This window comes from Corvus moneduloides, chromosome 19, assembly GCF_009650955.1.
Source record: "Corvus moneduloides isolate bCorMon1 chromosome 19, bCorMon1.pri, whole genome shotgun sequence".
In the NCBI taxonomy this organism is placed as follows: Eukaryota; Metazoa; Chordata; class Aves; order Passeriformes; family Corvidae; genus Corvus; species Corvus moneduloides.
Window position 1 is genome coordinate 11,584,586 of NC_045494.1, and position 26,396 is coordinate 11,610,981.

The 26,396-nt window shown below is 53.5% G+C and overlaps 1 protein-coding gene across 4 annotated transcripts in view; it reads left to right on the top strand.

Annotated features, from left to right (window-relative positions):
- Positions 1-26,396, top strand: part of STX8 (syntaxin 8) — a 92,031-nt gene that overhangs the window by 45,867 nt on the left and 19,768 nt on the right. For 2 of the 4 annotated variants that reach the window (XM_032129005.1, XM_032129006.1), the window contains one exon: positions 9,845-9,946. In XM_032129005.1, the coding sequence (XP_031984896.1) occupies positions 9,845-9,946 (102 nt within the window). Of the gene's footprint in view, positions 1-9,844; positions 9,947-13,022; positions 13,148-15,414; positions 15,656-26,396 lie in introns of those variants that run through there. The other 2 variants (XM_032129003.1, XM_032129004.1) reach the window with 2 other exon arrangements.

The following is a 26,396-nucleotide window of genomic DNA, read 5'->3' on the forward strand; positions in this document are numbered from 1 at the left end:
ATGTGTATTTGTAATGAAAGCTGTTGATATCTATGGAAAAGGGTTGCAATGGTGTAAAAACTTGGGAAACATGAGAGTTGCTAAAAGAAAGCAGGGGTGAGTGTTACCAAAAATTTCTGAAGGCAGTATTTTAAAAAATGCTGCTTAGATTTTGGATAAAGGGAAAACAAACAAATGGGGAGTCTGAAGTAGCTTCTGTCCTTTCATTTTCTGCTGTAAGTTTGCAGAGCACAAACACATTGTAGCAGGAAAAGTGTTTTGCTTGGCAGGGATTTGTTATAGCCATGGAAGTGGCCTTCCAGCCTCCCAGTGCTCCAGGCTTTCCTAGACATGCAGATTTTATGGGTATTTTATCTATTAGCAGGATTTCCTTGCTTTTTCCCAGAGTCACGTCTGTAGGAAAATAATTTGATGACATTGTCCCTATAACTTGAAAATTTTGCTGGAAGTTTTGATAGTCTGGCCCCAAAAGCTCTGTTTGTGTTGTTGGGGCACTTGGGTTTGGGATTTGAATAAAAATGAATATTAATTACAAGTGCAGAGAGCCCAGTGGGTGCTGTGAGCTTGCAGTGCCCAGAACAGTGCCCTGGGTGCGTGGCACTGGGGACTTGAGCCACTGCTGTAAACTGGAGGCAGCTTTTTATAATTCCTACAGGAGTATTTTTGTTCTAAAGGGCTGTTTGATCTCAGGTGACTGTGCTGCTGTGCCTTAAGCACGGTGAGTAAAAGGAAGGGTCACTTGTTGGGAGCAAAGGGGAGGAACAAATGACTTTACACTCAAATACTTCCAGGGAAGGAGACTTTTATCTCCTCACAGATAGCTGGGAGAGGAAACTCCAAATGCCATATCATGTGAGTATAGTTCTTGCCTGCCTTGTATCACTGCGAGTTCTCAACACATCTGGGCTGAGAGCAGTTCCAGTAACATCCAAAAGTACTATTTTGGTTGGCACACTGGGGCTGTGGTAGATGCCAATTAGTAATGGCTCTTGGAAACAGCCTGCCTTGAAACTGTCCCTGAACCATTCCCCGGAGAAATTATTCAATTAAGTACAGCTAAAATTAATGTCCATGGGTTTTGTTCGAATCAAATAAAATAAGCAGCTGGAGAAGGGAAAACTTCTCAGTGTGTGCTTTTAAAATAACAACTCTTAACTAATAACTGTGTGAGCTGGAATTGATAGCAGTGTTTGTTTTCCCAGCGTTGCTCTGTGGCTGTGGATGAGCTGGGGAGGGCTTCCAGGGCTGATATCCTTGGATGGTTCTGTGTCACCTCCACGCAGTCTCCAACCACCATCTGCTGCTCCTGGACCTGCTTTGGAGGGGATGAGGTGTTCTGTGTTGCTTGGGGGTATCAGAGTTTGACCCAGATACAGTCAGATATTTTAGGATGGATGAATGCAGCATGGAAGGTGGTGTGTGGTGGAAGCAGTGGTCCTGGACATGTCCTTGGAGCAGGTGGTGAGGTTTTCTGTGGCAGAACAAGCAGGTTCCTCTTGTTCTGGCACGTGTTAGCCCTGAGGGTGGTGAGGGTTTGGTTGGGGGGAAGGTGTGGGCTGGTGCTGGTCATTCTGAGCTGGGTGCTGGGGCTGCTTCTCACTTGCCACAGGCAGGCAGAGGGCACAGGGCTCTGGAGCAGCTCGTTCTCCAGTCTGTGCCTTTGTCACTGCTGTCAAGAACTTGGGGGAGCAAGAGCAGTCCCTGTCCTGAAGGAGTTGCTGTTCCTCTGGAAGAATTCCTGAGGCAGAAGCTGGCATGGCCTGGAGCCTCTGTTGGGAGGAGCAGGACCTTCTGCCAGGAAAGCATCCAGTGCCTCGGGATGTGACCTGGGCATGGAGCAAGGGCTGGAGCTGTCACCAGCTGTGAGGGCAGAAGAGCTGTCCTTCCCTGCCAGCTCTCCTGGACACTGCACACAGCTCCTGCCCCGCTCCTCTGCCAGCAGGGCAGGGACGGGGAAGGGTGAGAAATGTCTTTGTGCCACCTGGACCCTATGGAGCTGCAGGGGAGGCACTGGGGGTGAGATCCCCTCTGGCCTCCCTGCAGCTCTGGCACCGCTGTGTTCACCTTCGTAACAGAAATGTTCATGTAGGAATTACAGATCCAGTGCACATCCTGACACATTCCCAGCAGGAGCCCAGAGAGAACTTCTGAACCCGCCTGTCCCCAAGGACCATCAGGATCCCTGTTAATTAAAAGAGCTAAAGAGTGAGACAGCTGGAACACGGAGGAACAAGTTGGTTTGACCCCCTGGACAAGTTTGTATTTTTTGGGTTTTTAATGCTTACAGGAAGTTCTGCCAAAGAAGAGATTAAATGTCCTCAGTTAAATTTGGGATGGTGGAGGGAGGAATCCTGGTCTTTGCTTGAAATGCAGAGCTCATCCCAGCAAGGAGTGTCGGTGTCCCAGTGTCCTGAGCAGCACCGAGCGTGGAGCACTGAGCACCACTGGGATTCGAGGTGGAGCTGAAGGAGGAGAAGCCCAGGAGTGCACTCCTGTGTTGCCTTTGGCACAGGGAGCTGCACACCTCGGAGGGGCTGCAAAATCCAGGCACGGCTGCAGCCAGGGAGAGAAATTAGGATTCCTGGCTTGTGTTTTTTACTGTGTTTTTTCTCTTTTCACTCTGCCTTGACGTTACAGCTGGCACATTGTGCCGAGGTTCTTCAGGTTTCTGATGCACTCACATTATTTGTAGTCTTCATTTCATAGCCCTGGCACTTGGAACAATGCTTTGCTTTCTTATTAACATGTAATTATGGGGTTTGGACATATAGAGGTTGGCATTTCCTATGTGATTCATTTCTTTGGTATCCAGCTCTTCTCCTGAGGCACCAGAGACCTGAAGGAGGGAGGGAAAGCCTGCTTGGCTTTTCCACTAAATTCCAGCCTCACTGTAATTGGGTTTGTGTCGGGATTTTAGTTCTCTGTGTGTTTTCTTAAGGCTGACTGGAGTCTTCCATGACTCAGTGGGGTAGGCCATGGAGGTGCATTACTCATCGATAAATGCTATTGAGTGATCCATAAATTTCAATCCACGGAAAATCCAAACAATTCTAAGGAGACGTTTGGTCAGCAGCACCGCTCTGCTAAACTGATCAAACCCCAGGTCTGTTTCTCTCTTCCAGTGCTGAATTTCACGTGGCCACTTTCACTTGGCTTTTGGGTTTCTCACTCCACAGACAGAACGGGTGAGGTCAAAGATGGAACTGCCAAAACCAAATGTGGCTTTTTATGCATTTTAAAGAAACCAACCAACCAAACAAAATCAATTAGTGTCTAGTCATGTATGCAAGCAGAACTCTAAAACCTGTTTCACTTCATGGGAAGAGATGATCATCCTTCCCAAGGAATTCCATGAGTTAAGGAGAGGGATTAAAAAAAAAATAGCCCTCAGAAGGGTGGTGCAGCTATGTGGGACATGGGGAGAGACAGGGAGTCACAGGATGGAAAGGAGCCAGGTTATTTTCCTGCCCTTGAGTGAGGAAGGAGTAGGGAAACCCCACATGGTTTCCTGCAAAATGAAGCATAGAGTTCCTCATGCTCTCTGCCTCTGCCTAGCTTTCACTCCCGTAAGGAGCTGCTCCTTTCTCCAGAATGAGGTGTTTAATTGCTCAGGGAGGAGCTCCTTAACAGGAGAAACGTCTCGGGGGGCCCGTGGCACTGAGAGGGCCGGGATCAGCTCCGTGCTCCGTGTCCCTGTGCCGCCCCTCCCGCTGGGGCTTGTCCTCTCCGAAGTGACACCTTTTTGGCTGGAATGTGCACCTTGAACCCTGTGCTGTCACTCGGCGTCCTCGCTGCTGTTGGGGCCGTGCAGAGGACGGTGGAACATTAATTTGTGGTGGGATCTCATGGCCTCACAGTCGATTTGCTCCTCTGCCCTCGGGCTGGAAAGGGAGGAAAGACGGAGTGGCTGGAAGAGCTGGAATAGGGGCTCCTGCTCTCTGGAGAAGTTTGGGCTCCTCGTTTTGTTGGCAAAACAGAATTTCATTTGGTTATTCACTTCAGGCTGGCCAGGGAGGAGTTCCAGCACAAAGGGCACCCTCGAGGAGGTGAGACGCTGGCGGGCCCGGCCTGCGGAGCGCTCTGGGATGGGCTGGTTTGGTCATGGCTTTCCAGGGGAAGCTGTTCCCTTGGAAAACTTCTGGCCAGCTGTAGAAAGACTTGATGGCTGAGTTGACACAGAAGATGGGGCTGCCAGAGGAGTCCCAAACGGATGGGAAGGGTTGTCAGGAATGTCAGCAGAGAGGTTGGGGATGTGGGAAAGGCAGCTGGGAGTGCTGCTGGAGGAGCTGTGGCTGGACTGGGCTGCTTCCTGGGGCTGTGGGCAAACCCAGGGCCGGAGCTCGTGGCCTTCTGAGGGGAAGCAGAGGAGAAAAGCAAAAGGATCTGTTTGGACAGCGCAGGCTGCTGCGGCCCCTGGCTCGGCTCAGCTGAGGTTTGCCCTCCCTTCCTGCAGGGATGAGTTACAGCTCCAGCCTGGGGGGCTCCTGTCCCATGGGAGGCACTGAAATTATCCATGCCATGGCTGGAGAGAAGCAGAACCAGCTTTTTACAGGAGGTATCGGTGATTTCAGGAGTTAAAACAGAACATTTCTGATTTTCATGGCAGCGGCGAAATCTCTGAAGAAAAAGGGAAATGAGGAATGAGCTTTTTTTTTTTTCCTGAGAAATTCCTAGGATCCCATACAATCTCTTCTGCTCAATTTTTTATCATCTGTCTTCCCTTGGTGTCCTTTGCATAAATCTTTATTTTTTTAGCTCTTAGCACATGTGGTTTCAGGGATGTGTGTAAATCCACCCTTACTGCTGCTGCCAGGTGGTTGTTCCCTGCAATTCCAGGGAAGGATTTTACACCCTGGGAGTGACTTTTAGCACAGTCCTTGTGAAACCACACACACAAACACGCACATGGATGGACCCCAGAAACTGGGAACAGCAAGATGTGGTACCTGTGTGGCTTGTAATGCAGCTGTTTAATTCATAGATATTAAAAATCATCTTTCTTAGCCTTTCACAGAATCCCAGAATGGTTTGGGTTGGGAGGGACCGTAAATTTCAGCTCATTCCCACCCATCTACCATGGGCAGGGACACCTTGCACTGTCCCAGGGTGCTCCAAGCCCCATCCAACCTGGTCAAGTGATTTTTGTATTCATCTGTATGGGCAAAAATTTGTTTAATGCAAATTATTAAACAAAACTAAAATTTATTTGGTGTTTGGTTTAAAAAAAAAAAAAAAAAAAAGGAGGATTTCCTCACTGTGCTCAGGCTTTTTCCAGTAAACACCTCTCTGCTTCCTGGGAGGCAGGGTTACCTTGGAAGGGGAGAGGGCTGCACTTCCAGCCTCTCCCACCTCTTCCTCAGGGATGCTTCTTCTGACCTGGACCCACGCTCAGCCTGCTCTGCACTGTCCAAAACACATTGCCTAAGATCAAAAACTGCTGCTGTGTGATTTTGAACCAAAAAAAAAGTCAAGTATTTCAGCATATATCAACCTACATTTTTCCTGTCATGTGCTGGCTTCGCTGCTCCCTCCTTGCATGTTTTCTTTGTAAATCCCATGTGTGGAATTGATGCCGGTGTCCCGAGGGCTGCCCTGCCCTGCCCTGCCCTCCCCATGGCTGCAGGAGCCAGGACAGCACTGCAGCCACACTTGTGTCCCCAGAACAAAGACCTGCCATGACTTTTGTCCTGCTTTCAGGTATGTCTGTGTTGACCTCAGATCCCACCATTATTTTGCTGTCTGACACATACCTGAGGAAATCCTGCCCTTGCTGAGGGCTCCATCCCAGATTTTGGAGTTTGGCTCACTGGGAAGAGCACCCAGATTTGTAGGGACAGGTGGTGCTTCCCTGCCATTCCTGGCAGGAATGAGGTGAGGAGACCTGGAAGTGCCTCTGCCTTCCTAAGGGGACCAGACACTTGCCATGGGGAAGGTTGGGCTGCCTCAGCTCCTGCTCAGCTCCTGCCTGGCTGGTGGCTGGCCCTGCAGCATGGGGACACGTGTGCAGGGATGGGGACAGCTGTGACACTGGTGTTTGAGCAGTCCCTGCTGATGGAGCAGCTCCTGGCCGAGCTCACCTCCGGCGCTGACCTTCAGACTGCTCCCACTTCAGCTCCGAGTGACTCTGAGTTTAGTGCTGGGGTTGGGCACTGGGTGTTTATCCTCTGCTTCAAGATCCTGCTTCCCTGAAAGGAGACCTTGGCTAAATTTGTGTTCCTGGCTGGGTTGTGGTTTGCAGTGCTGTGTTACAGGAGTGTCCTTTGGAAGGTCACCAGCAGCCAGCCTGCCTTCCCCGTCTGCTCCCTCCTCACGGGGGCACCTGGCTCCTTCCCTCTTTTCAGGTCTCTCCGTCTCTTTTTAGCCTGTTCCTTGCATAGCCAGCTAAATGGGCGGTGATAGAACATGGATTGCCAGACTGAAGGGCAGAGGGGGTTGCAGGTGGGTCAGGAGAGGTGGGAACCTGTGGAGTGTCCGTGCTCTGAGGACTTCCTTGGCCATGGGTTACTTGGTGCCCACCTTAGAAATTCAATACTAATTCTCAACTCTGCCATATCCAACATTGATTTCCTTTGCTTTGGAGTGGGGGGAAATGTTTTCATTTCCAGGGAGGTTGAGCACTGCCCTGTGCTTGGGTATCACCACAACAGGGGGTTGGTGGGTGCAGACGATGGATGGGTGGGTGGGTGGATGTTTCTGTGCTGGGTGTTTTTGGTTACAAGGACACCCTGGCCTGGGGAACCTGCTGGGCTGGACTTCTGGTTCAACTGGGAGTAGGGTCAGACCCTTCTTCCCCATTCCAGCTGCTCAGAGCTCCAGGTCCTGCCGTGAGCACTCCAGAATTCTCTAGGTCTCAACTGTGACATCAAAGGGGTGGGTGCTTGTTGAGCTTTGGGCTGTGTGTTGGGTGAAGTGCCCTGCTCCCCTGGAACCTGACTGTGTCACAGAACATGTTTATGTATCTATATATGGAGAAATGCTTCTTCCAGGATGTCCAGGGCAGCCCTTTGGTTCAGAAATGAGTCCTGGCAGGGGGATGGGAAAGGAGAGGCTCTACAGAGAATCCAATTTGCAGTGCCTTGGGCTTTGAAATGATGACAGAAAATTTTCCTGCTCACATTTGTTCTCATTTAGCTACAGCTTGTTCACCAGGATGTTTTTCAAGGAGGGTCTGGTCAGTGTTGGCAGAGGAAAGTCTCCAGTTTCCCAAGCATGCTTATCACTTTGTCCTTGACAACGATGGGAACTTGCAGCACTTTTTTTTCATGGAGAGGCAAACATGAGCAGTCCTGCCCTTGCAGGCAGCATTGTCCTGCTCTTCCTGTGTGCTGAATCACGCAGGACAGATAAAGTTTCCCCAAAATATTGTTGGCTTTGCAGATGTCAGACCTGGGAAAGTTGGGTGGAAGGGGGAGGAGAGTGAATATCTGAACTGCAAACTGAACAAACCTTGTAGCTCAAACAAAATGCCTCCCATCCCTTGGGAAAATCTGTTTTGTGTAGGGTGGACAATACTGAGTATAATAATATTGATGAACAATAATTTAAAGTATTGCAAACAGCTTTAGAAACATGGAGGGTTTGTGTCTGGAATAGAACAGTATTGGTGGGGTGGATGGGACGGATCCTGAGGGTAAAACACAGGGAAGTGGTTGATGTTTGCCCTCTGCCCTCCCTTCGTGGGGATACAGGGGTGGTTTGGGCTGCAGGACATGAATCAGGAGCTCATGTTTTAGGAAAGCTGTATATTTTCAAAGTACGGGATTTTTTAGCTGCTGCTATCATTTTACATGGGGATTTGCTGGGGATGACAGAGTGTTTGTGGAACAGATGGAAACATGCACTGGAGGGATGATGCTTCAATGTCTCAGCTCTCCGGGAGAGTAAAACCTCCGTGCTCCGTGTGCCTTGGACATTTCCTTTGTGCCTGCAGAACTTTGATAATTTTACGTGGTTTTTGTTATCTCTCTGTACGATCAGAAGGGTTTTATCTGTATGTGATACAGTGCTTGTTCCCTGATAAGACTGAGAACATAAACACTCTCCATAACGAACATCTGGGGCCTGAGGGAACAGCTGGAGCTGTGTCAGGAGAGATTTAGGTTGGATATAAGGGAAAGGTTCTTCCCCAGAGGGTGCTGGGCACTGCCCAGGCTCCCCAGGGAATGGTCACGGCCCCGAGGCTGCCAGAGCTCCAGGAGCATTGGGACAGCGCTGCCAGGGATGCCCAGGGTGGGATTTGGGGTGTCTGTGCAGGGCCAGGAGCTGGACTCATGATTCTGGTGAGTCCCTTCCAGCTCAGGAGTTTCTGTGATCTTCTGCTGAGGGAAGGTGAATGATGGAGAAAACCGTTCCCATTCAGTTCCTGGTGTCAGAGGGATGACAGCAGGGAAGCTGCAAGAGCTAATGTCACGCACTGGCACTGCTCTTGGAAGGACGAGAGTTCCTTGCTGTCTCACAGGGAAGTTTGGGAAGTACAAGGAATGCCCTTGTCACTGTCCTCCCCTTTTTCCTTGCAGAGACATTTGGGAAATCTTTTGTTTGAAGGAATACAGTCAAAACTAAAAAGGCTTAAGAATAAAGGCCCTGTCCTGTTGATGGGAGTTGCATTCTTTAAATGTTCTTTAACCCTCTGCCATCATCCCTACAGGGTTATGATCCATAAATTTGGGCAGGATATCACTTTATCTTGCTAAGTGGATGCTGTGTGCTCTGACTTCTGCTTTTGTTGCTTAAGGGCTGTTGAACCCAGGGTTTCCTCGGGGCAGAGCTGCAGTGCCAGGACCTGCTGGGGTACAGAGGAGCTGAGGGCATGGCCACTGTCCCCAGCCCTGCCTCAAAGGCAGGCAGGACTCACAGGGATCAACAGTGGGGAGAGTGCTGGAAGTGTAAGCAGAGCAAGAGGCTGTGCAGCAGCACTGAGGGCTTGGCTGCTGTCCTCTCCAGGTTTATCATGCACGAAGGAAGCCTCTCCTACCTGCGGCGCCGAGGGCAGCCAGACGTGGTGTGTGCACACACCAGAAGCACTGGCTGTGTGTTCCAAGGAAATCAGAGCGTAACAGGCGCTGAGAGGGAAATTTAGTGCCTGAATGTGGCTTTTAATTTTCAGCCATCCCATCAACCACTCTCAGTGTAAGCCTTGTCCCAGCTCTGATTTCCAGGACAAAATTAAAGCCATCAGTTACAGGGGGTTGAGGGTGGGTTGGCTTGAAGTTTTCCTTTCTCCTCTCTTTAAAACTCGATGTAGGGGAAACTTTGCCCACTTCCCTTTTCCCAGAGGACCTTCTGGGCTGCAGGAAGAGCTGCCAGACCCACAGCTCCAGGAGGGAACCAAGGCAGGACTTTGTGACCTCAGTGGTCGCATGGTCAGGACTGCACTGAGTGCTCTCAGAGGCCTTTATGGAGATGGTGCTTCTGGATGTGGTTTAGTGATGATGTCGTGGCCAAGTGTTGAGATGCTGTTCCAGGGACTGAAATTCCAGAATTCCTATAGCATAGGCACTAATTCCCTCACTTTGGCTCAGTGAGGGAATTCACCTCAGCTTTGTGGCTGCCCTCCTGTACCCCTGACCTCCCAGACTGATGCTGCTGTTTCAGGCTGTGCTTTTTCCTCCACTTTAGGCTGCACTTTCTCCTCCACTCTTGCAGTGGAGCACTGCACTGAATCTGAAGTCTGTGGTGCAGTATTTCCCAGGATTTGGACCTTTCAGTGCCGTGTGAGCACTGCTCTGTCCCAGTGGGGGACAGAAGGATGCAGCTGGTTCCCATTCCGGGGCTTTCAGCAGGAGGGTGGTTGAGCAGGGATGCTGTGGGCTCAGATTTAATGCTCCTGTTCCTCTTTCCCCAGAGATCATCGACGACCTCACGAACCTGGTGGAGAACACGGACGACCGGCTGCGCACCCAGACACGGCACGTGAAGATGGTGGACAAGAAATCAACGTCCTGCGGTAGGAAATGGCTTCGGCACAAATCATGCGATGCCAGGGCATTGGTAACTGATGATGTGCAGTTATTAACTGTCCCTAATTGCTGTGCAATGCGCTCCCCCCCCCGAGGACAGCTTCTTTCAAAGGCACAAACCCCAGCACTCCAAACATCTCCAGCAGCTCTGACTCGCTGTGCTGAAGTGCTGGTGCCATTGATTTCCTTGAGCCATTTCACTCCGGCATTGCACAATATCCTGCATGTCTGAAATGGTCTGAAATTAGAGCGGTGCATGTTAATTAGCTTTACACAAACTTGCTACCAGCTCTCACAAAGCTGGCACAGCGGGGAGCGAGGCCGCAGGGGCGTTTCTGGGGATGTCCTGCAGGGATGAGCTCTTAACCCAGCAGCATTCAGAGCCTGCCAGGCATGAAACCCTTCCTGGTGACTCCTGAAGTGATGTGCAAGCTGCTAAAGCTAAACTGGCTTCCCTCTCCATAGAGCCAGGCAGAGGTGGTAATCACAGGCAGGTTTGATGAAGAGCTGAGGGTTGGTAGCAGTGACCAGGAGAGGATGCTGTGGGTGATGGCAGAAATTGTCTTTATGTGGGGAGGGTGACTGGCTGAGGGATGAAGTCCCCAGGGAGGTGGTGGCAGTTCAGTTCTGGAAGCAGCATGTCTGGTTCTGCTGTCCGTGCTTCGTTTTTATCATGCTAGAAGACTCACAATGCTCTACAGAAATTTGACTTACGGTCAGAAATGGAATTTGTTAAAATTTGGTTTATGTAGTTTAGTGAAGAGAAAGCCAAGGGCTGATGTGGTCACATACCTGTTTGTGGCTGGTGGGAGATTGCATCCTGTGGAGTGAGGCTCTGGCTGCAGAAGCTCCCGAGCTTAGACCGGCAATGAGGCATCTTTCCAGCTCTGACAATTCCAGGGATTTATTTGGCTCTCCATCAGTGATAACTTTTCGAAAGCTTGGTTGATGTAGGTTGATGAAAACCTGTGGCTTCTTCTGGAGGTTAAAGTTGACTTGTCAGAGTCATTTGTCTCCGAGCTCTCTCGTACCAACGGCAGATGGAATTAAAGGCGTGACTGCAGAGTTCACGACTGACTCTTTTATTTTAGATCTTGAATGTTGATGCAAGATGGATTTAATTTAAAACTAAGTGCACTTGAATGATGCTGAGCACCCCGTGTGCCTTTGGAGTCTCCCTTTAATTCCTGTGGCTTCGTTTTCCGCACGAGTCCAGGGCAGCTCAGCGTGATGTGGGGGGCAGGCAGGGGGTCACTCCCGTGGCTTCCAGGAGGGATTTCTCCCCATTTTTAGGTTCCTCATGCAAGTGCAGCCCCAGACATGTTGCTGCATGATGAGCCTGTCTCTTTAACTCGGGAAGCCCATCCTGGCTGCTTGGGGAATTTCAGAGGAGGAGGAGGAGGAGGGAGGATGGGAGAATCGAAGGCTGGGAGGATCCTGGGCTGGATTCCTTGGGGGTGACCTCTCTCACCCTTTGCACATTGAAAAACATTTTGCTTTGGTGAGAAGTGCTGCCTCCGGTGCCTGTTCCCTCTGCTCCCATAGGTCTTCCTGTGTTTGCATAACAATTTGGGCATAAGTAAACACCATATTGCCTCAGATGGCTGCTTCCTGCTGCCCAGGAACAATAATGTCGAGGACACAGGCTTTAATGGCATTCCTCCCATCCCTCTGCCACCGTTATCCCTGGCACTGGGATGAACTGGTGTACTGGGATGAGAAATACCCTCCCTGGATGTATGATTATCCCCGGAATGAGGCCAAGCCACAGGAAAACTGGCACCTGCTCGGGGACTATGTCAGAGTGCTTTTTTTATCCTTTAAATTGATAAAATCCTCAGTAACTCTTTGGGTTTGGTGTCTCACTGTGGATTTAAAGCAGGGTGAAGTGCTCAGCCTTCCCCCTTGCCCACCCCTTCCTTACTCAGACCCAGTCTCCACTCTGCTCCAGCATGTGGCTGTTGATGTGTTTTTCCCTCCTTTTTGAAATCATGGTGTCTTTTTATTTTCCTGATGAGTGCCTGTGCTGGAGCCACGGGCTGTGGATACAAGCGGAGCACACTGGCTGCAATAATGGAATAATCCCTGTTTTACAAGCAGGAATGTAATGCATTAAAGGGTGTGTCTTTGTTAGCAGCCAGTATAATCATAAAATCAAAGTATTGCTGGTGAAACCCAACTTTAATCAATATTTCAACATCTCCCTCTCAGGCAAACCTCGTTTCCAGCTGTGGGGGCTGCTCCCAGTGCCCGCTGTGGTTTGGGCTGTGCCCTCGGCGTTACCTGCCTGGCCCAGGGGCAGCCTCTGCCCCTCTGCCCTGCTCAGGCCTGGCACAAACCCCCAGGTTGTCCTGGGTGGGTTGTTTCATTCACAGCTTATTTCCAGTGCCATTTTTCTCGCTGGCCCGAGCGCTGTTGACAGCGCCCGCCCTCGCCGTGCCCAGGGAAGGCTGTCCTGTCTCCCTTGGTGGCCTCGGGCAGCCCCACACTGGTGTCACTGGGAACTCCCAGGGGTTGCAGCAGAAGAGTAACCACGGGATAGACTCCAGCCTGCTGCATGTATGAAATTATTGTTGAAAATCATTAGTCATCCTCAGGCAAATGTTTGCACGCTGCCTGGCATTGTTTTCCTCCTTCCCAGTGAGTGCTGGGCATTAGGAGGGGTGGGGGGACATATAAGTTTCTGAGATTTCAGAAATTTGCATTGAGCTTTCACCAGAGTGTTCACACAAATCATCAATCAAGTGCTAGGCTGCCTGTACCAGCTTTGCTGCAGGAATGGCTGCGTGCACAATCCTGACTTTTCAGCCTCACCACTGGCGCTCTTGGGTTGGTTTGTGCTCTCTCTTCCAGTCTGGGCACCTTCAGGGGTTTCTGCAGAGTAACACTCACTAACCATTTCTCAGTAGCTTTTTTATTAGAAACTTTAACCCTCAGAATGCCCTCTTAAGAACTGCATTTCAAAATTTGCAAATAAACTAAAGTATAATTAATGCTGAGATGCTGGGGGATGTTGTGGTTTAACCCCAGCCCCCCAGAGCCACCCTCTCCCTGTCCCCACAGGAAGCATCCCTGCAGTCTGTGGGCCACCCCTGGGAAATGTCTGTGAAAAGCCCATAAAAGTCCAGAAGATGTTCCCTGAGTTCATTTAGTCCACGGCTCTGGACGCTGGTGGTCACTCAGGACAGGTGAGCTGGTGTTCTGTGGTTGCTGGGCACCAGAGCCAGCTCAGGTCAGCGCTGCACTTGCACTGCTGCTTGTAGGGCCTCTCCACACTGGGCCAGGTGGTTCCTGCTCCAGTGAGTCCAGTAAGGTGCAACCCAAATCGTGGGTCACATCCATCACAGTGTCCAGCTGGCTGGGTTGGCGTTCCAGGCTTCACAGCACAGAATCACTGAGGCTGGAAAAGCCCTCCCAGACCATCGAGTCCAGCCTGTGCCCAATTCCCACCTTGTCACCAGCCCAGAGCACTGAGTGCCACGTCCAGGCATTCCTTGAGACAAGAACCAGTGCAGTGAACTCCTCCCTTGCTCCCAGCCTGGCTGGCAACAGGGGTTTGGTGCTTTTGGGTAACTTTCCCCCCATCCTTGAGTTTTGTAGTGGGATTTTTTGTTTGGTTATTTTCCGTAGAGTCACAAGTAGGCAGCTCCCTGCAGAGAGGATGGTTAAGCCAGGCTTTGGCTGTGATAAGAACATCCTCAAGTGTTTGTGTCTGGAGGAGCCAAGGGGATTTTAGTTACTCAGGCCACAGCTGGGAGCCCTGTTGGCAGTTGTGACCTGTGCAGAGGTGGTTGAATCTGAGCTGTGCCATGTGTGAAGTCAGAAACGTTCTTCAGGTCCTGCTGAACCAGACCACGAACTGGGATGGGGACCTGGGCATTGCTGGTTCTACTCCTGCTCCTGCCCCAGTCACTCTCTGGTGGTTCTCCTGTAGCCAAGGAGAAAAGCTGCTTTTGTTTCCCGGGGAAGCAACCCAGAAAACCATGACTTTCTCACAGTAAAAACAAGCAAAAAAAGAGGAAGCTTTTATTTCTGATAGCTGAGTCTGTGTCCCTCCCCATGCCAGCAGCCTGGGGGCAGCAGACCGTGTTCTCCCCGTGTGCATCCCTCTGCCCTTTCAGATAAATGAGGAGAATGAGGACCAGCCACAGCAAATCCCCTTCTGGGCCAGGGCCTGTGTCCTGGAGAGCACCACCCCGCTGCAGAGAGGGGCCTGAGCGGTTTTTCCCTGTCCCTGGTTTTCTCCTGTTCCACAAGATGGCAATGCAATCTAATCGCCTCCCTCAGCGCCAGGTAGATGCTCTCAGCTCGCCTTTGCCTTCCTCCCAGGGAGGGGCTGGGGATGCCAAAAGCAGGCTGTAAACTACAGCAAATTAATCTGTACCAGGTGGGGTTTGTTTTGGTTTTTTTTTTTTTTAATCTTACCAAATCACCTGAATTAAAAACAGAGCTTTGCTAAACCCATTAATTGGAGTTTTTGGAAGGTTTGGTTTGTTTTAAAACAGGGTAGCTTGGATTATATAAGGTTTCCTGTAGAAAATAATGATTCATGCAGGCTGGGGCCTTTTTCTGCCAGGTTCTGTGATCTCTCTGTTCTAAGTTTTGCTTATTTTTGCCATGGATTTAATTTGTTTTATAAATTATGATGGCAGTTGCTCAGGTCTGTTCCTCTGACGTATCCTGTGTGTTTAGATGAGCAAGTCCCCATCCATTTGTTTTTTTCTCAGTGGAGAGGAGGAGCTGGTTCAGTTGCCATGAAATCAGCCTTTCCTGCAATCTGACTCTTGGAGAAGTTACTCTGATATTCCTCCCCAGTGCTGCCCTGACAACTGCACTGGCTCTGAGTCACCTGTCCAGCCTCTGATGGGATGAGATTTCTTGGCCTGGCAACTTGTGTATTTTCCTGAGTTTCTTTCTTTTTTTTTTTTTTAATTATAATTTTTCCTTCCTTCAATTTTGTTCTGGGTTTGTTGTTTCTTTTTTGGCGAATTTTTGTCCCATCTGCTACCTGGAAGAAGGACAGTGCTGGTAGGGGGAGAGGGCTTTGCCTGAGGGCCAAATGGGGCAATCAGGAAACAAAAGATGGGGCTGGGTGTTGGAACATTGCACTGAAATGGCCCTGGCTGGGGCGGCTGGTACCGGCTGGACAAAGCTGAGACACCGAGACCTCCTGGAACACGGAGAGGTTGGAGAAAGTGATTCAGAGGTGGAGAGGGGGGAAGCCTGGTGCCTGGAGTAGAGGACACCAGGGAAGAGGAAGAGATCGATGACGAGGAGGTTGAACGTGGGTGATGCATCAGCGAGCACAGGAGAGGAGAACTGAGGAGATGGAGGTGATGGAGGTGGAAGATGAGGGTCGGTCTGGAGAAGAGGCCGAGTCAGAGTCCTGGTACGAGGAGTACACAGACAACGAAGGTGAAGTGGAGCCACGTCTCAAACCGGTCTTTATCCACAGGAAGGAGCAGATCACAGTTCAGGAGAGAGGAGCAGAAGCCCTGGAGCAGGAGGCAAAGAGGATGGCAGAGGAGTGGCTCAAGTACACGCTTCAGATTGGAGAAGAGGAAGCTAAGAAGGAGCTGGAGGAGGGCAAGCAGCCACTGGCAGCACTGGATGCACTCGTAGAGATGATGAGAAGGATGGGGAGGAGTACAAGGCCTGGAAGGTCCGGGAGCTGAGGCGTCGTGGAGGAGGAGGAGGCAGGGATGGAGCGGAACCCGACGGAGCAGGAGCGCCGGGCCAGCGGCAAAGGCACCACCAACAGGGCAGGAAAGGGCAAATACAAATTCCTGCAGCAGCACTGCCACCACGGAGCCTTCCTCAGGGATGAGGAGGAGGAGGGGCAAGAGGGAGTTCAGTGCTCCGGCCCTCAGGGACAACTTCAAGCTTCTTCCACTGTCACATGTCAAAAAGTTTGTTCTGAGTTGTTACCCCTGCAGGAAGAGTTGAAAAGAAACTTCAGCAGAAGAATGATGAATCTGTTGGTTAAATTGGGCTCATTTCTGGTGTCTCACTAATTAACTAATAACACCAAGGTGGTGGATTTGATCCCCGTATGGGCCATTCACTGAAGAGATGGACTTGATGATCCTTGTGGGTCCCTTCCAACTCAGAACATTCTGTGATTCTCTGTCTTCACTGATCTCTGTTGTCTTTAACCACACAATCCCAGACTGGCTTGGCTTGGAAGGGACATGGGCAGGGACACCTCCCACTGTCCCAGGCTGCTCCAAGCCCCAATGTCCAGCCTGGCCTTGGGCACTGCCAGGGATCCAGGGGCAGCCCCAGCTGCTCTGGACACCCTGTGCCAGGGCCTGCCCACCCTCACAGGGAACAAGTTGTTGCTTTGCCACCTTGCTTTCCCATAATATGAAACATTTTTCCTTGGTTTCGTTACCTCAGAGCCCCCAAGGAGCAGGTGAGGAGCCCCCAGGTGACTGATGGTGAGAGGGAATGTCCCAGAGGGTGTTCCCAGCTCAGCAGGGACACTGGGACAAGGTCAGTCATGGTGCTGAGATGAGGCCTGTGCTGGTGGCAGTGTCCCACAGCCTGGTGCTCACTCCTGCAGTGCCTTTGTGCCCTCCAGCCAGCTCATGGCCTTGCTCCGCCTCCTCTTCCTCCTTTTCCTCCTCCTCCTCCTCACACTCACTGTATTCACTTCTCGAATATTTGCCTTAAAATTGCTCATGCTGAGGTGTTGGAATGGATTCAACTGATAAAAGAGAATGGACCTAAGCAGTCATAAACAGGCTTTTTTTGTAAAAAAAAAGGTGGTTTGGGCTTGCTTTATGACTCCCCTTCCAGGTGGGAAGCACAGCATGTCCTGGTGCTGGCAGCTCTGTGTGTGTTGAGCAGGAAAGGATGGGAAGAGCCTTCTGGGTCAGAGGATCCCTTCAAGATAAATTTCTGAGAACAAGCTTGTTTTTTCCCCCCCATTACTCCTATTGGAAGGCTGGAATGGTCATAAACTTATTTCCAGCCTGGACTTGTCAGGGATACTTCATGATGCCCACGTGCAGCCCTTGTTCTGCTGTCCTGAATAGTTCTTTCCCCTTTTTTATTTTTTTTTCCCTCCAATATGTGTGTCCAAGAGATCACTCAGTGTGCCCTCCCCGCTTTTGTTTTGCAGGGCTGAACAAGTGTCTTTACATTTTAATCTCCTAAATTAATCTGTTTTCTGCCAACTCTTTTTTTACACTTCTTCCTACTTAAACTTTTTGGATTTTTAACTACAGGAACCAAGTGCAGCATCCCCGGAGCCTTCTCAGGATTCTGGGTTTCTGTAAACCCTATAACCTGGCTTGTCCAGCAGCTCCAGCACTTCTCTGGCTGTTGGAAATACTGCAATTCCAGCGTGTTGGTGTCCCAGTCATTTTGGTTTGGAGCTGTTTGCTTGGGCCTTTCTCACTCTTGAACACTTTCCACTCAAGTTCATTTTCTTTCCAACTCACAGCAAAAACTATTGTTTATCCCCAGTGCATGGCTTCCTCTCCCATCCCGTGGAATTTCAGCCTTCCTCCATTCATCTTCACAGTTCCCCCTTTTTTTCCCCCGTTCAGTCCCAGCTTTCCTGTGTGTTGGTGCTGCTTTCCAGCTTTGTGTCAGCAGCAGATTTCATTAGCACACTTACTTCTTGTGCCAAGGTCATTAATAAAAATATTTAATAAGATCAGCCTGCTGACCATTCCTGGAGGAGCTCTGCCGGTGACCTCCATCCATTCTGATCCTTCTTTCAACGCCACTTCCCCTTTCACCAGTTTCCCGCCCTTCCAGTTCTGCTAATCCCCAGTTTTTCATTTCAGGATTTCCCATGTGGTGCTGTATCACTTTGCTGAAGTCTGTGTGGGTAGGATCTATCTCACTTCCTTTGTCTAGAAAATTCGTTATCTGACCAGCTAACCTGGTTAGCTCTGCATGATCTGATTTCCCCTCAGTGCACTCCCAGTGTTTTCTACCCCTTTTAGCATTTTTTTTAATGTTCTAATTAGTCTTGGTTTGCTCTGGAGCTTCCATCCTGCTCAGGTTGGTCAGACAGCCCTGATTTTAAGGACACCCTGAGAGTGGCATTTCTGGGACTGGGCTGTGAGATGTAAATCAGGCAGAGGTTGAAGCCTGGAGCTGTGAAATGCCATCCCTCCCCATCAGGAGACAGGGTGAGGGGAGAGGGGGAGCAAAAGGCAATAGACATCTTCTTAATTGCATTTGCATATGCAGCTGTTCAAACAGACTGAACTTCACCAGTGCCTGTTCATACCTATCAGGAGATTTAGAGCAGCTGTTGTCAGCCCACGTAGTGAGACCCTACAAATCTGGTGGTAAAACAAGCCCCTGGGCACCCTGCTCACCCAAGCTGTCCATCACTGCAAAAGGCCAAGCAATTAATTGTATTTCAATATTGAAAAAAATGGAATTGTGTGAAACATCCATGGGCAACTGCTTACAGCTTGGTTTCCAAGGATACATGTTGCAGAATTAAATCATTAATTTATATTTCTGAAAATGGTGATGAAATGTGTTAATTTGTACATGACCAAAGAGGCTCAAAGTTGCCTCCTTCTGCCTTTTCTTTCCTAATATGCTCAATGACAAAATAATTGCTCTCCCCGATCTGGAGCTGAAATACAACGGTGTTCAGGCTCGGGGATTTCGTACCACATTAAAACCTAAATTAGGGGGGAAATCGTCTGGGTTAAATGTTTGCAGTAATTCCTGCAGACTGAAGTTCTGCCTTAGTCTTTGGCTCCCGAATGCTGGGCCTTCTGCAGCCTCTCTTGGTCGTGTCACCCTGAATGCACCCCGGGCCAGGGCTGTGCTGAGCACACAGGGCCTGGGCAGGGCAAGGGTCCAGCATCTGGAATTCTGCTTCCCAAGCCCCAGGCACGGCAGGGACACAACAATGCACGGAGGATGTGGTCAGTGGAGAAATTAGTCTGCTAGGGACAAGTGGTTATGTTGTCTCTTCAGGGCTTTGTGAGATGCATGGAGGATGCTGATCCCACCAGAATCTGGGGATATAAATCAGCAGGGGCTGTGAGCTCAGATATTTCTTGTTTTGCAAAAGTGCAGTCGGATTCCTGCCAGTGGACTGGAGGAAAAGTGTCCTCAGGCACATGGGAGGAGCAGTAAGAAAGGCCTGCCCTTGTGGGGGGTTTGTCAGGTCTGGGGATGGGGGGCTGTTTCTGGTGTTGCTTTAGAAAATGTATTGACTCCAAGTGAAAATCAAGCTATTTGTGCAGCGTTCACCTCGTGGCATTCAAACCCAGGAGTCCTGCTTGCAGCAGAGGGGTAACGAAGCCACCTTCATCCCACATCTGGAGCAGGTGGTTCTGTTTTGGGGGAGGATGAGGGATCTGTGTGTCCGGCCAGCCCCGTGAGCCGCGGCTGCAGTGTCCCTGGGCTGTGCTCGGAGTGCTGGCAGCGCTCTGGCATGGCTGGGATGTGGGGCTCAGGTGGCAACGGCCCCACTGGGAATGGTGGGTCCCTGTGACCCTCAGGAGGTTGGGCAATGCCAAGTGCAGGGTCCTGCACTGGGTCAGAGCGATCCCAAAACAGGCTGGGTGGGGATGGATCGGGAGCTCACGCTGGAGCTGCTGTGCCATCCCTGGAGCTGCTGTTTGCAGCGACTCCCACACCTTCCTGGGGAAAGCAGAGGAGGGACACTGGAATGTCACACTTGTTTGCAAACCCAGCTGGATGCTGGTGGTGGGAATGCTCTCCTGCCACAGATCTGCAGCAGCACAGTGGGGTTGGCTGCTGGAATATGCAGCCTGTCTGCTTCAGAAGTGCGGGGCAGGGAGGGCAGGGGTTTGTGTCTGCTGCAGGATGATCACCGTGGGACTTTGGTGTGACACTGTGGTGCGTTCTGGGCTCTGCAGGTGTGAGGCTGTGGCTCGTGGGGCACTGGTTGCACTGTGGTTGTGTCCCCAGAGGGATCGTAGCACACAGTAGCTCCTGTGTAATACTTATCTCCTAAATATTCAAAAAACCTGCACCAGAACATTGCTCTGTTGGCAAGGAGAGCAGTACCACTAGCTCTGTTTCAGTGGAAACTTCATTTCCCAAGCCGTCCTCTCTGAATCCATCTGGTTATTACATTTATCTGTGAGATGCATTGGGAAGGCTTGGAAAACTTGCCTCTAATTTGCAGTAGCCTTTTGACGGAGGTGCTGCAGGCTTGCACCTCACCCTTGGGTCATTGTGGGCCTGATAATTAATTATATTTATCACTGTGGCTCCTGGGGCTGAGGGAAGCAGGGAATGGTGCAGGGTGTCCCCGCTCTCTCCTTCCCACCCCTGCTCTGTAAGCATCTTCCCCTCGATGCTGTCTTTTGTCAGAAGCCTGAAAGAATACACTTAAACTTCTTTCTGCCTCCACAGAAGGACAGTTTTATAGGATACAGACACAGTGCCTACTGGGATTTTTATGGCCTATAGTTTTCTCAGCAAATGGTTTTGAGCACAAGTTGGCTCGGCTGGAATGACCTTCTCTTGTTCATTAACTGTCTGTTGAAAAATATGCGTGTGGTGGTATTTGGAGAGCCTTGATTGGGGTTATTTTAGGTGGTGCAGGGAGGTCTGGGCCTTTCCTTCCCTCCTCATTATCAAGCAGCAGAGGCTGCTTAGGGCCTGGTTTATTTACCTAATAAACTGCCTCTTTATCGTCTAGGAAATGCTCACATTTTTCAGCCAAGAAATCCTAGTAACAGGCAAACAGAGGTCTAGCAGTCAGGTCTGGGGAAACAACAAAATGAAGGTCAGCTAATATTGCTGTTATTCTCTTTCCTGGTGGCCATGACAGCAGGGGTGGTTTATTTGAAGATCCCAGACTCGGAGTCATTGCTCGCATTGTTGGTCCCCCGAGCATGGGAGGCTGTGCCAACACTTGGGATATTAATGTATTCTACAGATCAGTGAATGAGGAATTCCTCCGCACTCCTTTCTTTTGAAAAAAAGGGGGAAAAAATCCCCTTCTCCCCCCTTCCCCCTTCTCCCCACACTTTGTTTGCCGTGGCTTTGTCTGCGGGGTGTTGCTGGGCATCCCTAATGAGCCGGGCAGGAATCGGGGATGGGGCCGGCTGTGGGCCCTGCGGCGGGGCCGGACACGGCTCCAGGTGTGGCAGCTCCCACACGGGCCGGGCTCGTGCGAGGGGATCCCCGAGGAGGAGGAAGGAAGAGGCTCATCTGGGACACGCAGAGCGCCCTGATTTGCTTCCTTCCAGGAGAAAATCCTGCCCCGTCCCCCCGCAATGCCTCAGTGCTTCCTTAGTATTCATCCCAGTTCCCAGCCCACCCCCGGCAGCTGCTCCGAGGGGCAGCACTGAGGCAATTCCTGCTCCCGGTGACTTACTGCCAGGGCAAAAGTGGGATCTCTTTGGGAGGAATACGGGGCAACTCGGCCCTGATGATGGAATAAGTGCAGGGGAGCAGGGGCTTGGTGGGATGGATGTGCCGAGACTTTCGCGGGGTTCAGTGGGAATAAAAGCTGGGTCCATGAGGAGACAATTATCCCACAGTAGTGCCGGGGATCAGGGAAAGGCACCTGAGCAGGTTTTTTATATATTCCCATTCCGTTGCAGGAATTGTACTTGGATATTTTTTTAATACATTCTTTGATCCCTCATGGCAATATTAATGAGACGAAAACTCCTAAAGAGCTCTCCAGACACTGCCCTGCTTTGGAGAAGGGTGGACTGAAACACAGCCCCTCCGAGGGCTCCTGACACACAAGCAGCCCCTTTGTTCCCTCTTCTCTATCCCAGAGACACGTCTAAAACGGGAGGGAAATGAGAGGAGGCTGAAGAGGCCGGGAGGAGGCCGGGCATTCCCATTCACAGGAGGAAAATCCCGGAGCAGCTATTGAGGCCGGGCTGCCGGGCAGTGCTCCGGGCGTTTGAAGTCCAGACAGAGCTACTCCCAGGACGTAAGTGGGATGCTTGTGGGCTGCCTTTCACTTGGGCTTAATTAAGAAACTCCCAGGCTTTGTCCCGAGGGGGCTGTTAATGTGTGAAGCTCGGGCCCCCCATGCAGAAGGGCTGGGCTGGAGGGGACGCGCACATGGACACAGCTCCTGTGCCGTGGTGCCAAACTGCAGAGCAGTGAGTGGGGGCTGGCACCACCACAGGTCAGCCCTGGTGTGGGGGCTGGCACCACCACAGGTCAGCCCTGGTGTGGGAGCTGGCACCGCCACAGGTCAGCCCTGGTGTGGGAGCTGGCACAAGCACAGGTCAGCCCTGGTGTGGGAGCTGGCACGAGCAGAGGTCAGCCCTGGTGTGGGGGCTGGCACTAGCACAGGTCAGCCCTGGTGTGGGGGCTGGCACTAGCACAGGTCAGCCCTGGTGTGGGAGCTGGCACTAGCACAGGTCAGCCCTGGTGTGGGGGCTGGCACGAGCAGAGGTCAGCCCTGGTGTGGGGGCTAGCACTGCCACAGGTCAGCCCTGGTGTGGGGGCTGGCACTAGCACAGGTCAGCCCTGGTGTGGGGGCTGGCACTAGCACAGGTCAGCCCTGGTGTGGGAGCTGGCACGAGCAGAGGTCAGCCCTGGTGTGGGGGCTGGCACCACCACAGGTCAGCCCTGGTGTGGGAGCTGGCACCACCACAGGTCAGCCCTGGTGTGGGAGCTGGCACTGCCTCAGGTCAGCCCTGGTGTGGGGGCTGGCACGAGCAGAGGTCAGCCCTGGTGTGGGAGCTGGCACCACCACAGGTCAGCCCTGGTGTGGGGGCTGGCACTGCCTCAGGTCAGCCCTGGTGTGGGGGCTGGCACGAGCAGAGGTCAGCCCTGGTGTGGGGGCTGGCACTAGCACAGGTCAGCCCTGGTGTGGGAGCTGGCACCGCCACAGGTCAGCCCTGGTGTGGGAGCTGGCACCGCCACAGGTCAGCCCTGGTGTGGGGGCTGGCACCGCCACAGGTCATCCCTGGTGTGGGGGCTGGCACTGCCTCAGGTCAGCCCTGGTGTGGGAGCTGGCACTAGCACAGGTCAGCCCTGGTGTGGGGGCTGGCACTAGCACAGGTCAGCCCTGGTGTGGGAGCTGGCACTAGCACAGGTCAGCCCTGGTGTGGGGGCTGGCACGAGCAGAGGTCAGCCCTGGTGTGGGAGCTGGCACTAGCGCAGGTCAGCCCTGGTGTGGGAGCTGGCACCGCCACAGGTCAGCCCTGGTGTGGGGGCTGGCACTAGCACAGGTCAGCCCTGGTGTGGGGGCTGGCACGAGCAGAGGTCAGCCCTGGTGTGGGAGCTGGCACCACCACAGGTCAGCCCTGGTGTGGGGGCTGGCACTGCCTCAGGTCAGCCCTGGTGTGGGAGCTGGCACCACCACAGGTCAGCCCTGGTGTGGGAGCTGGCACCACCACAGGTCAGCCCTGGTGTGGGAGCTGGCACCGCCACAGGTCAGCCCTGGTGTGGGAGCTGGCACGAGCAGAGGTCAGCCCTGGTGTGGGGGCTGGCACTAGCACAGGTCAGCCCTGGTGTGGGGGCTGGCACCACCACAGGTCAGCCCTGGTGTGGGAGCTGGCACCGCCACAGGTCAGCCCTGGTGTGGGAGCTGGCACCGCCACAGGTCAGCCCTGGTGTGGGGGCTGGCACTAGCGCAGGTCAGCCCTGGTGTGGGAGCTGGCACCGCCACAGGTCAGCCCTGGTGTGGGAGCTGGCACTAGCACAGGTCAGCCCTGGTGTGGGGGCTGGCACTGCCTCAGGTCAGCCCTGGTGTGGGAGCTGGCACCACCACAGGTCGGCCCTGGTGTGGGAGCTGGCACCGCCACAGGTCAGCCCTGGTGTGGGAGCTGGCACTGCCACAGGTCAGCCCTGGTGTGGGGGCTGGCACTAGCACAGGTCAGCCCTGGTGTGGGGGCTGGCACGAGCAGAGGTCAGCCCTGGTGTGGGAGCTGGCACTAGCGCAGGTCAGCCCTGGTGTGGGAGCTGGCACCGCCACAGGTCAGCCCTGGTGTGGGGGCTGGCACTAGCACAGGTCAGCCCTGGTGTGGGGGCTGGCACGAGCAGAGGTCAGCCCTGGTGTGGGAGCTGGCACCACCACAGGTCAGCCCTGGTGTGGGAGCTGGCACCGCCACAGGTCAGCCCTGGTGTGGGGGCTGGCACCGCCACAGGTCAGCCCTGGTGTGGGAGCTGGCACAAGCACAGGTCAGCCCTGGTGTGGGAGCTGGCACGAGCAGAGGTCAGCCCTGGTGTGGGAGCTGGCACCACCACAGGTCAGCCCTGGTGTGGGAGCTGGCACCGCCACAGGTCAGCCCTGGTGTGGGGGCTGGCACGAGCAGAGGTCAGCCCTGGTGTGGGAGCTGGCACCACCACAGGTCAGCCCTGGTGTGGGGGCTGGCACAAGCACAGGTCAGCCCTGGTGTGGGAGCTGGCACCGCCACAGGTCAGCCCTGGTGTGGGAGCTGGCAGGAGCAGAGGTCAGCCCTGGTGTGGGAGCTGGCACCGCCACAGGTCAGCCCTGGTGTGGGAGCTGGCACCGCCTCAGGTCAGCCCTGGTGTGGGGGCTGGCACCGCCACAGGTCAGCCCTGGTGTGGGAGCTGGCACCACCACAGGTCAGCCCTGGTGTGGGAGCTGGCACGAGCAGAGGTCAGCCCTGGTGTGGGAGCTGGCACCGCCACAGGTCAGCCCTGGTGTGGGAGCTGGCACCACCACAGGTCAGCCCTGGTGTGGGAGCTGGCACCGCCTCAGGTCAGCCCTGGTGTGGGGGCTGGCACCGCCACAGGTCAGCCCTGGTGTGGGAGCTGGCACCACCACAGGTCAGCCCTGGTGTGGGAGCTGGCACGAGCAGAGGTCAGCCCTGGTGTGGGAGCTGGCACCACCACAGGTCAGCCCTGGTGTGGGGGCTGGCACGAGCAGAGGTCAGCCCTGGTGTGGGAGCTGGCACCACCACAGGTCAGCCCTGGTGTGGGAGCTGGCACAAGCACAGGTCAGCCCTGGTGTGGGAGCTGGCACCACCACAGGTCAGCCCTGGTGTGGGGGCTGGCACTAGCACAGGTCAGCCCTGGTGTGGGAGCTGGCACTAGCACAGGTCAGCCCTGGTGTGGGGGCTGGCACTAGCACAGGTCAGCCCTGGTGTGGGGGCTGGCACAAGCACAGGTCAGCCCTGGTGTGGGGGCTGGCACAAGCACAGGTCAGCCCTGGTGTGGGGGCTGGCACTAGCACAGGTCAGCCGTGGTGTGGGGGCTGGCACTGCCACAGGTCATCCCTGGTGTGGGGGCTGGCACTGCCACAGGTCAGCCCTGGTGTGGGAGCTGGCACAAGCACAGGTCATCCCTGGTGTGGGAGCTGGCACCACCACAGGTCAGCCCTGGTGTGGGGGCTGGCACTAGCACAGGTCAGCCCTGGTGTGGGGGCTGGCACTGCCACAGGTCATCCCTGGTGTGGGGGCTGGCACTGCCACAGGTCAGCCCTGGTGTGGGAGCTGGCACTGCCACAGGTCAGCCCTGGTGTGGGGGCTGGCACAAGCAGAGGTCAGCCCTGGTGTGGGAGCTGGCACAAGCACAGGTCAGCCCTGGTGTGGGAGCTGGCACCACCACAGGTCATCCCTGGTGTGGGAGCTGGCACTAGCACAGGTCAGCCCTGGTGTGGGAGCTGGCACCACCACAGGTCAGCCCTGGTGTGGGGGCTGGCACGAGCACAGGTCAGCCCTGGTGTGGGGGCTGGCACGAGCAGAGGTCAGCCCTGGTGTGGGAGCTGGCACAAGCACAGGTCAGCCCTGGTGTGGGGGCTGGCACTAGCACAGGTCAGCCCTGGTGTGGGGGCTGGCACTAGCACAGGTCAGCCCTGGTGTGGGGGCTGGCACGAGCACAGGTCAGCCCTGGTGTGGGGGCTGGCACGAGCAGAGGTCAGCCCTGGTGTGGGAGCTGGCACCGCCACAGGTCAGCCCTGGTGTGGGGGCTGGCACAAGCACAGGTCAGCCCTGGTGTGGGGGCTGGCACAAGCACAGGTCAGCCCTGGTGTGGGGGCTGGCACGAGCAGAGGTCATCCCTGGTGTGGGGGCTGGCACAAGCACAGGTCAGCCCTGGTGTGGGGGCTGGCACTAGCACAGGTCAGCCCTGGTGTGGTGCTGAGCTGCCTCAACCACAGTCAGCCCCCGCCCCAACCCCACTGCCTGTGGGGAAACAGAAGTAATTCCTGAGGGTAGGAAGGGTTTTGTCCGTGCAGGATCCTTCATCTGTCCCGATGGAGGGGCAGAGGTTGTCCCAGTAAAGGGCCAACAGCGGCTTGTACGTAGCTGGTTCCTGGGTGTGCGTTTATGTGGGGAGCAGTTTGGGGTTCCCCATCCCGGGAGGAGTTCAGAGCCAGGCTGGATGGAGCTCGGAGCAGCCTGGCCTGGTGGAAGCTGTCCCTGCCCACGGCACGGGGTGGAATGAGACGATCTTTAAGGCCCCTTCCAGCCCAAACCGTTGCATCATTCCATGATTCTGTATTTTGTGTCTAGTGAAAGTGTTTCTCCC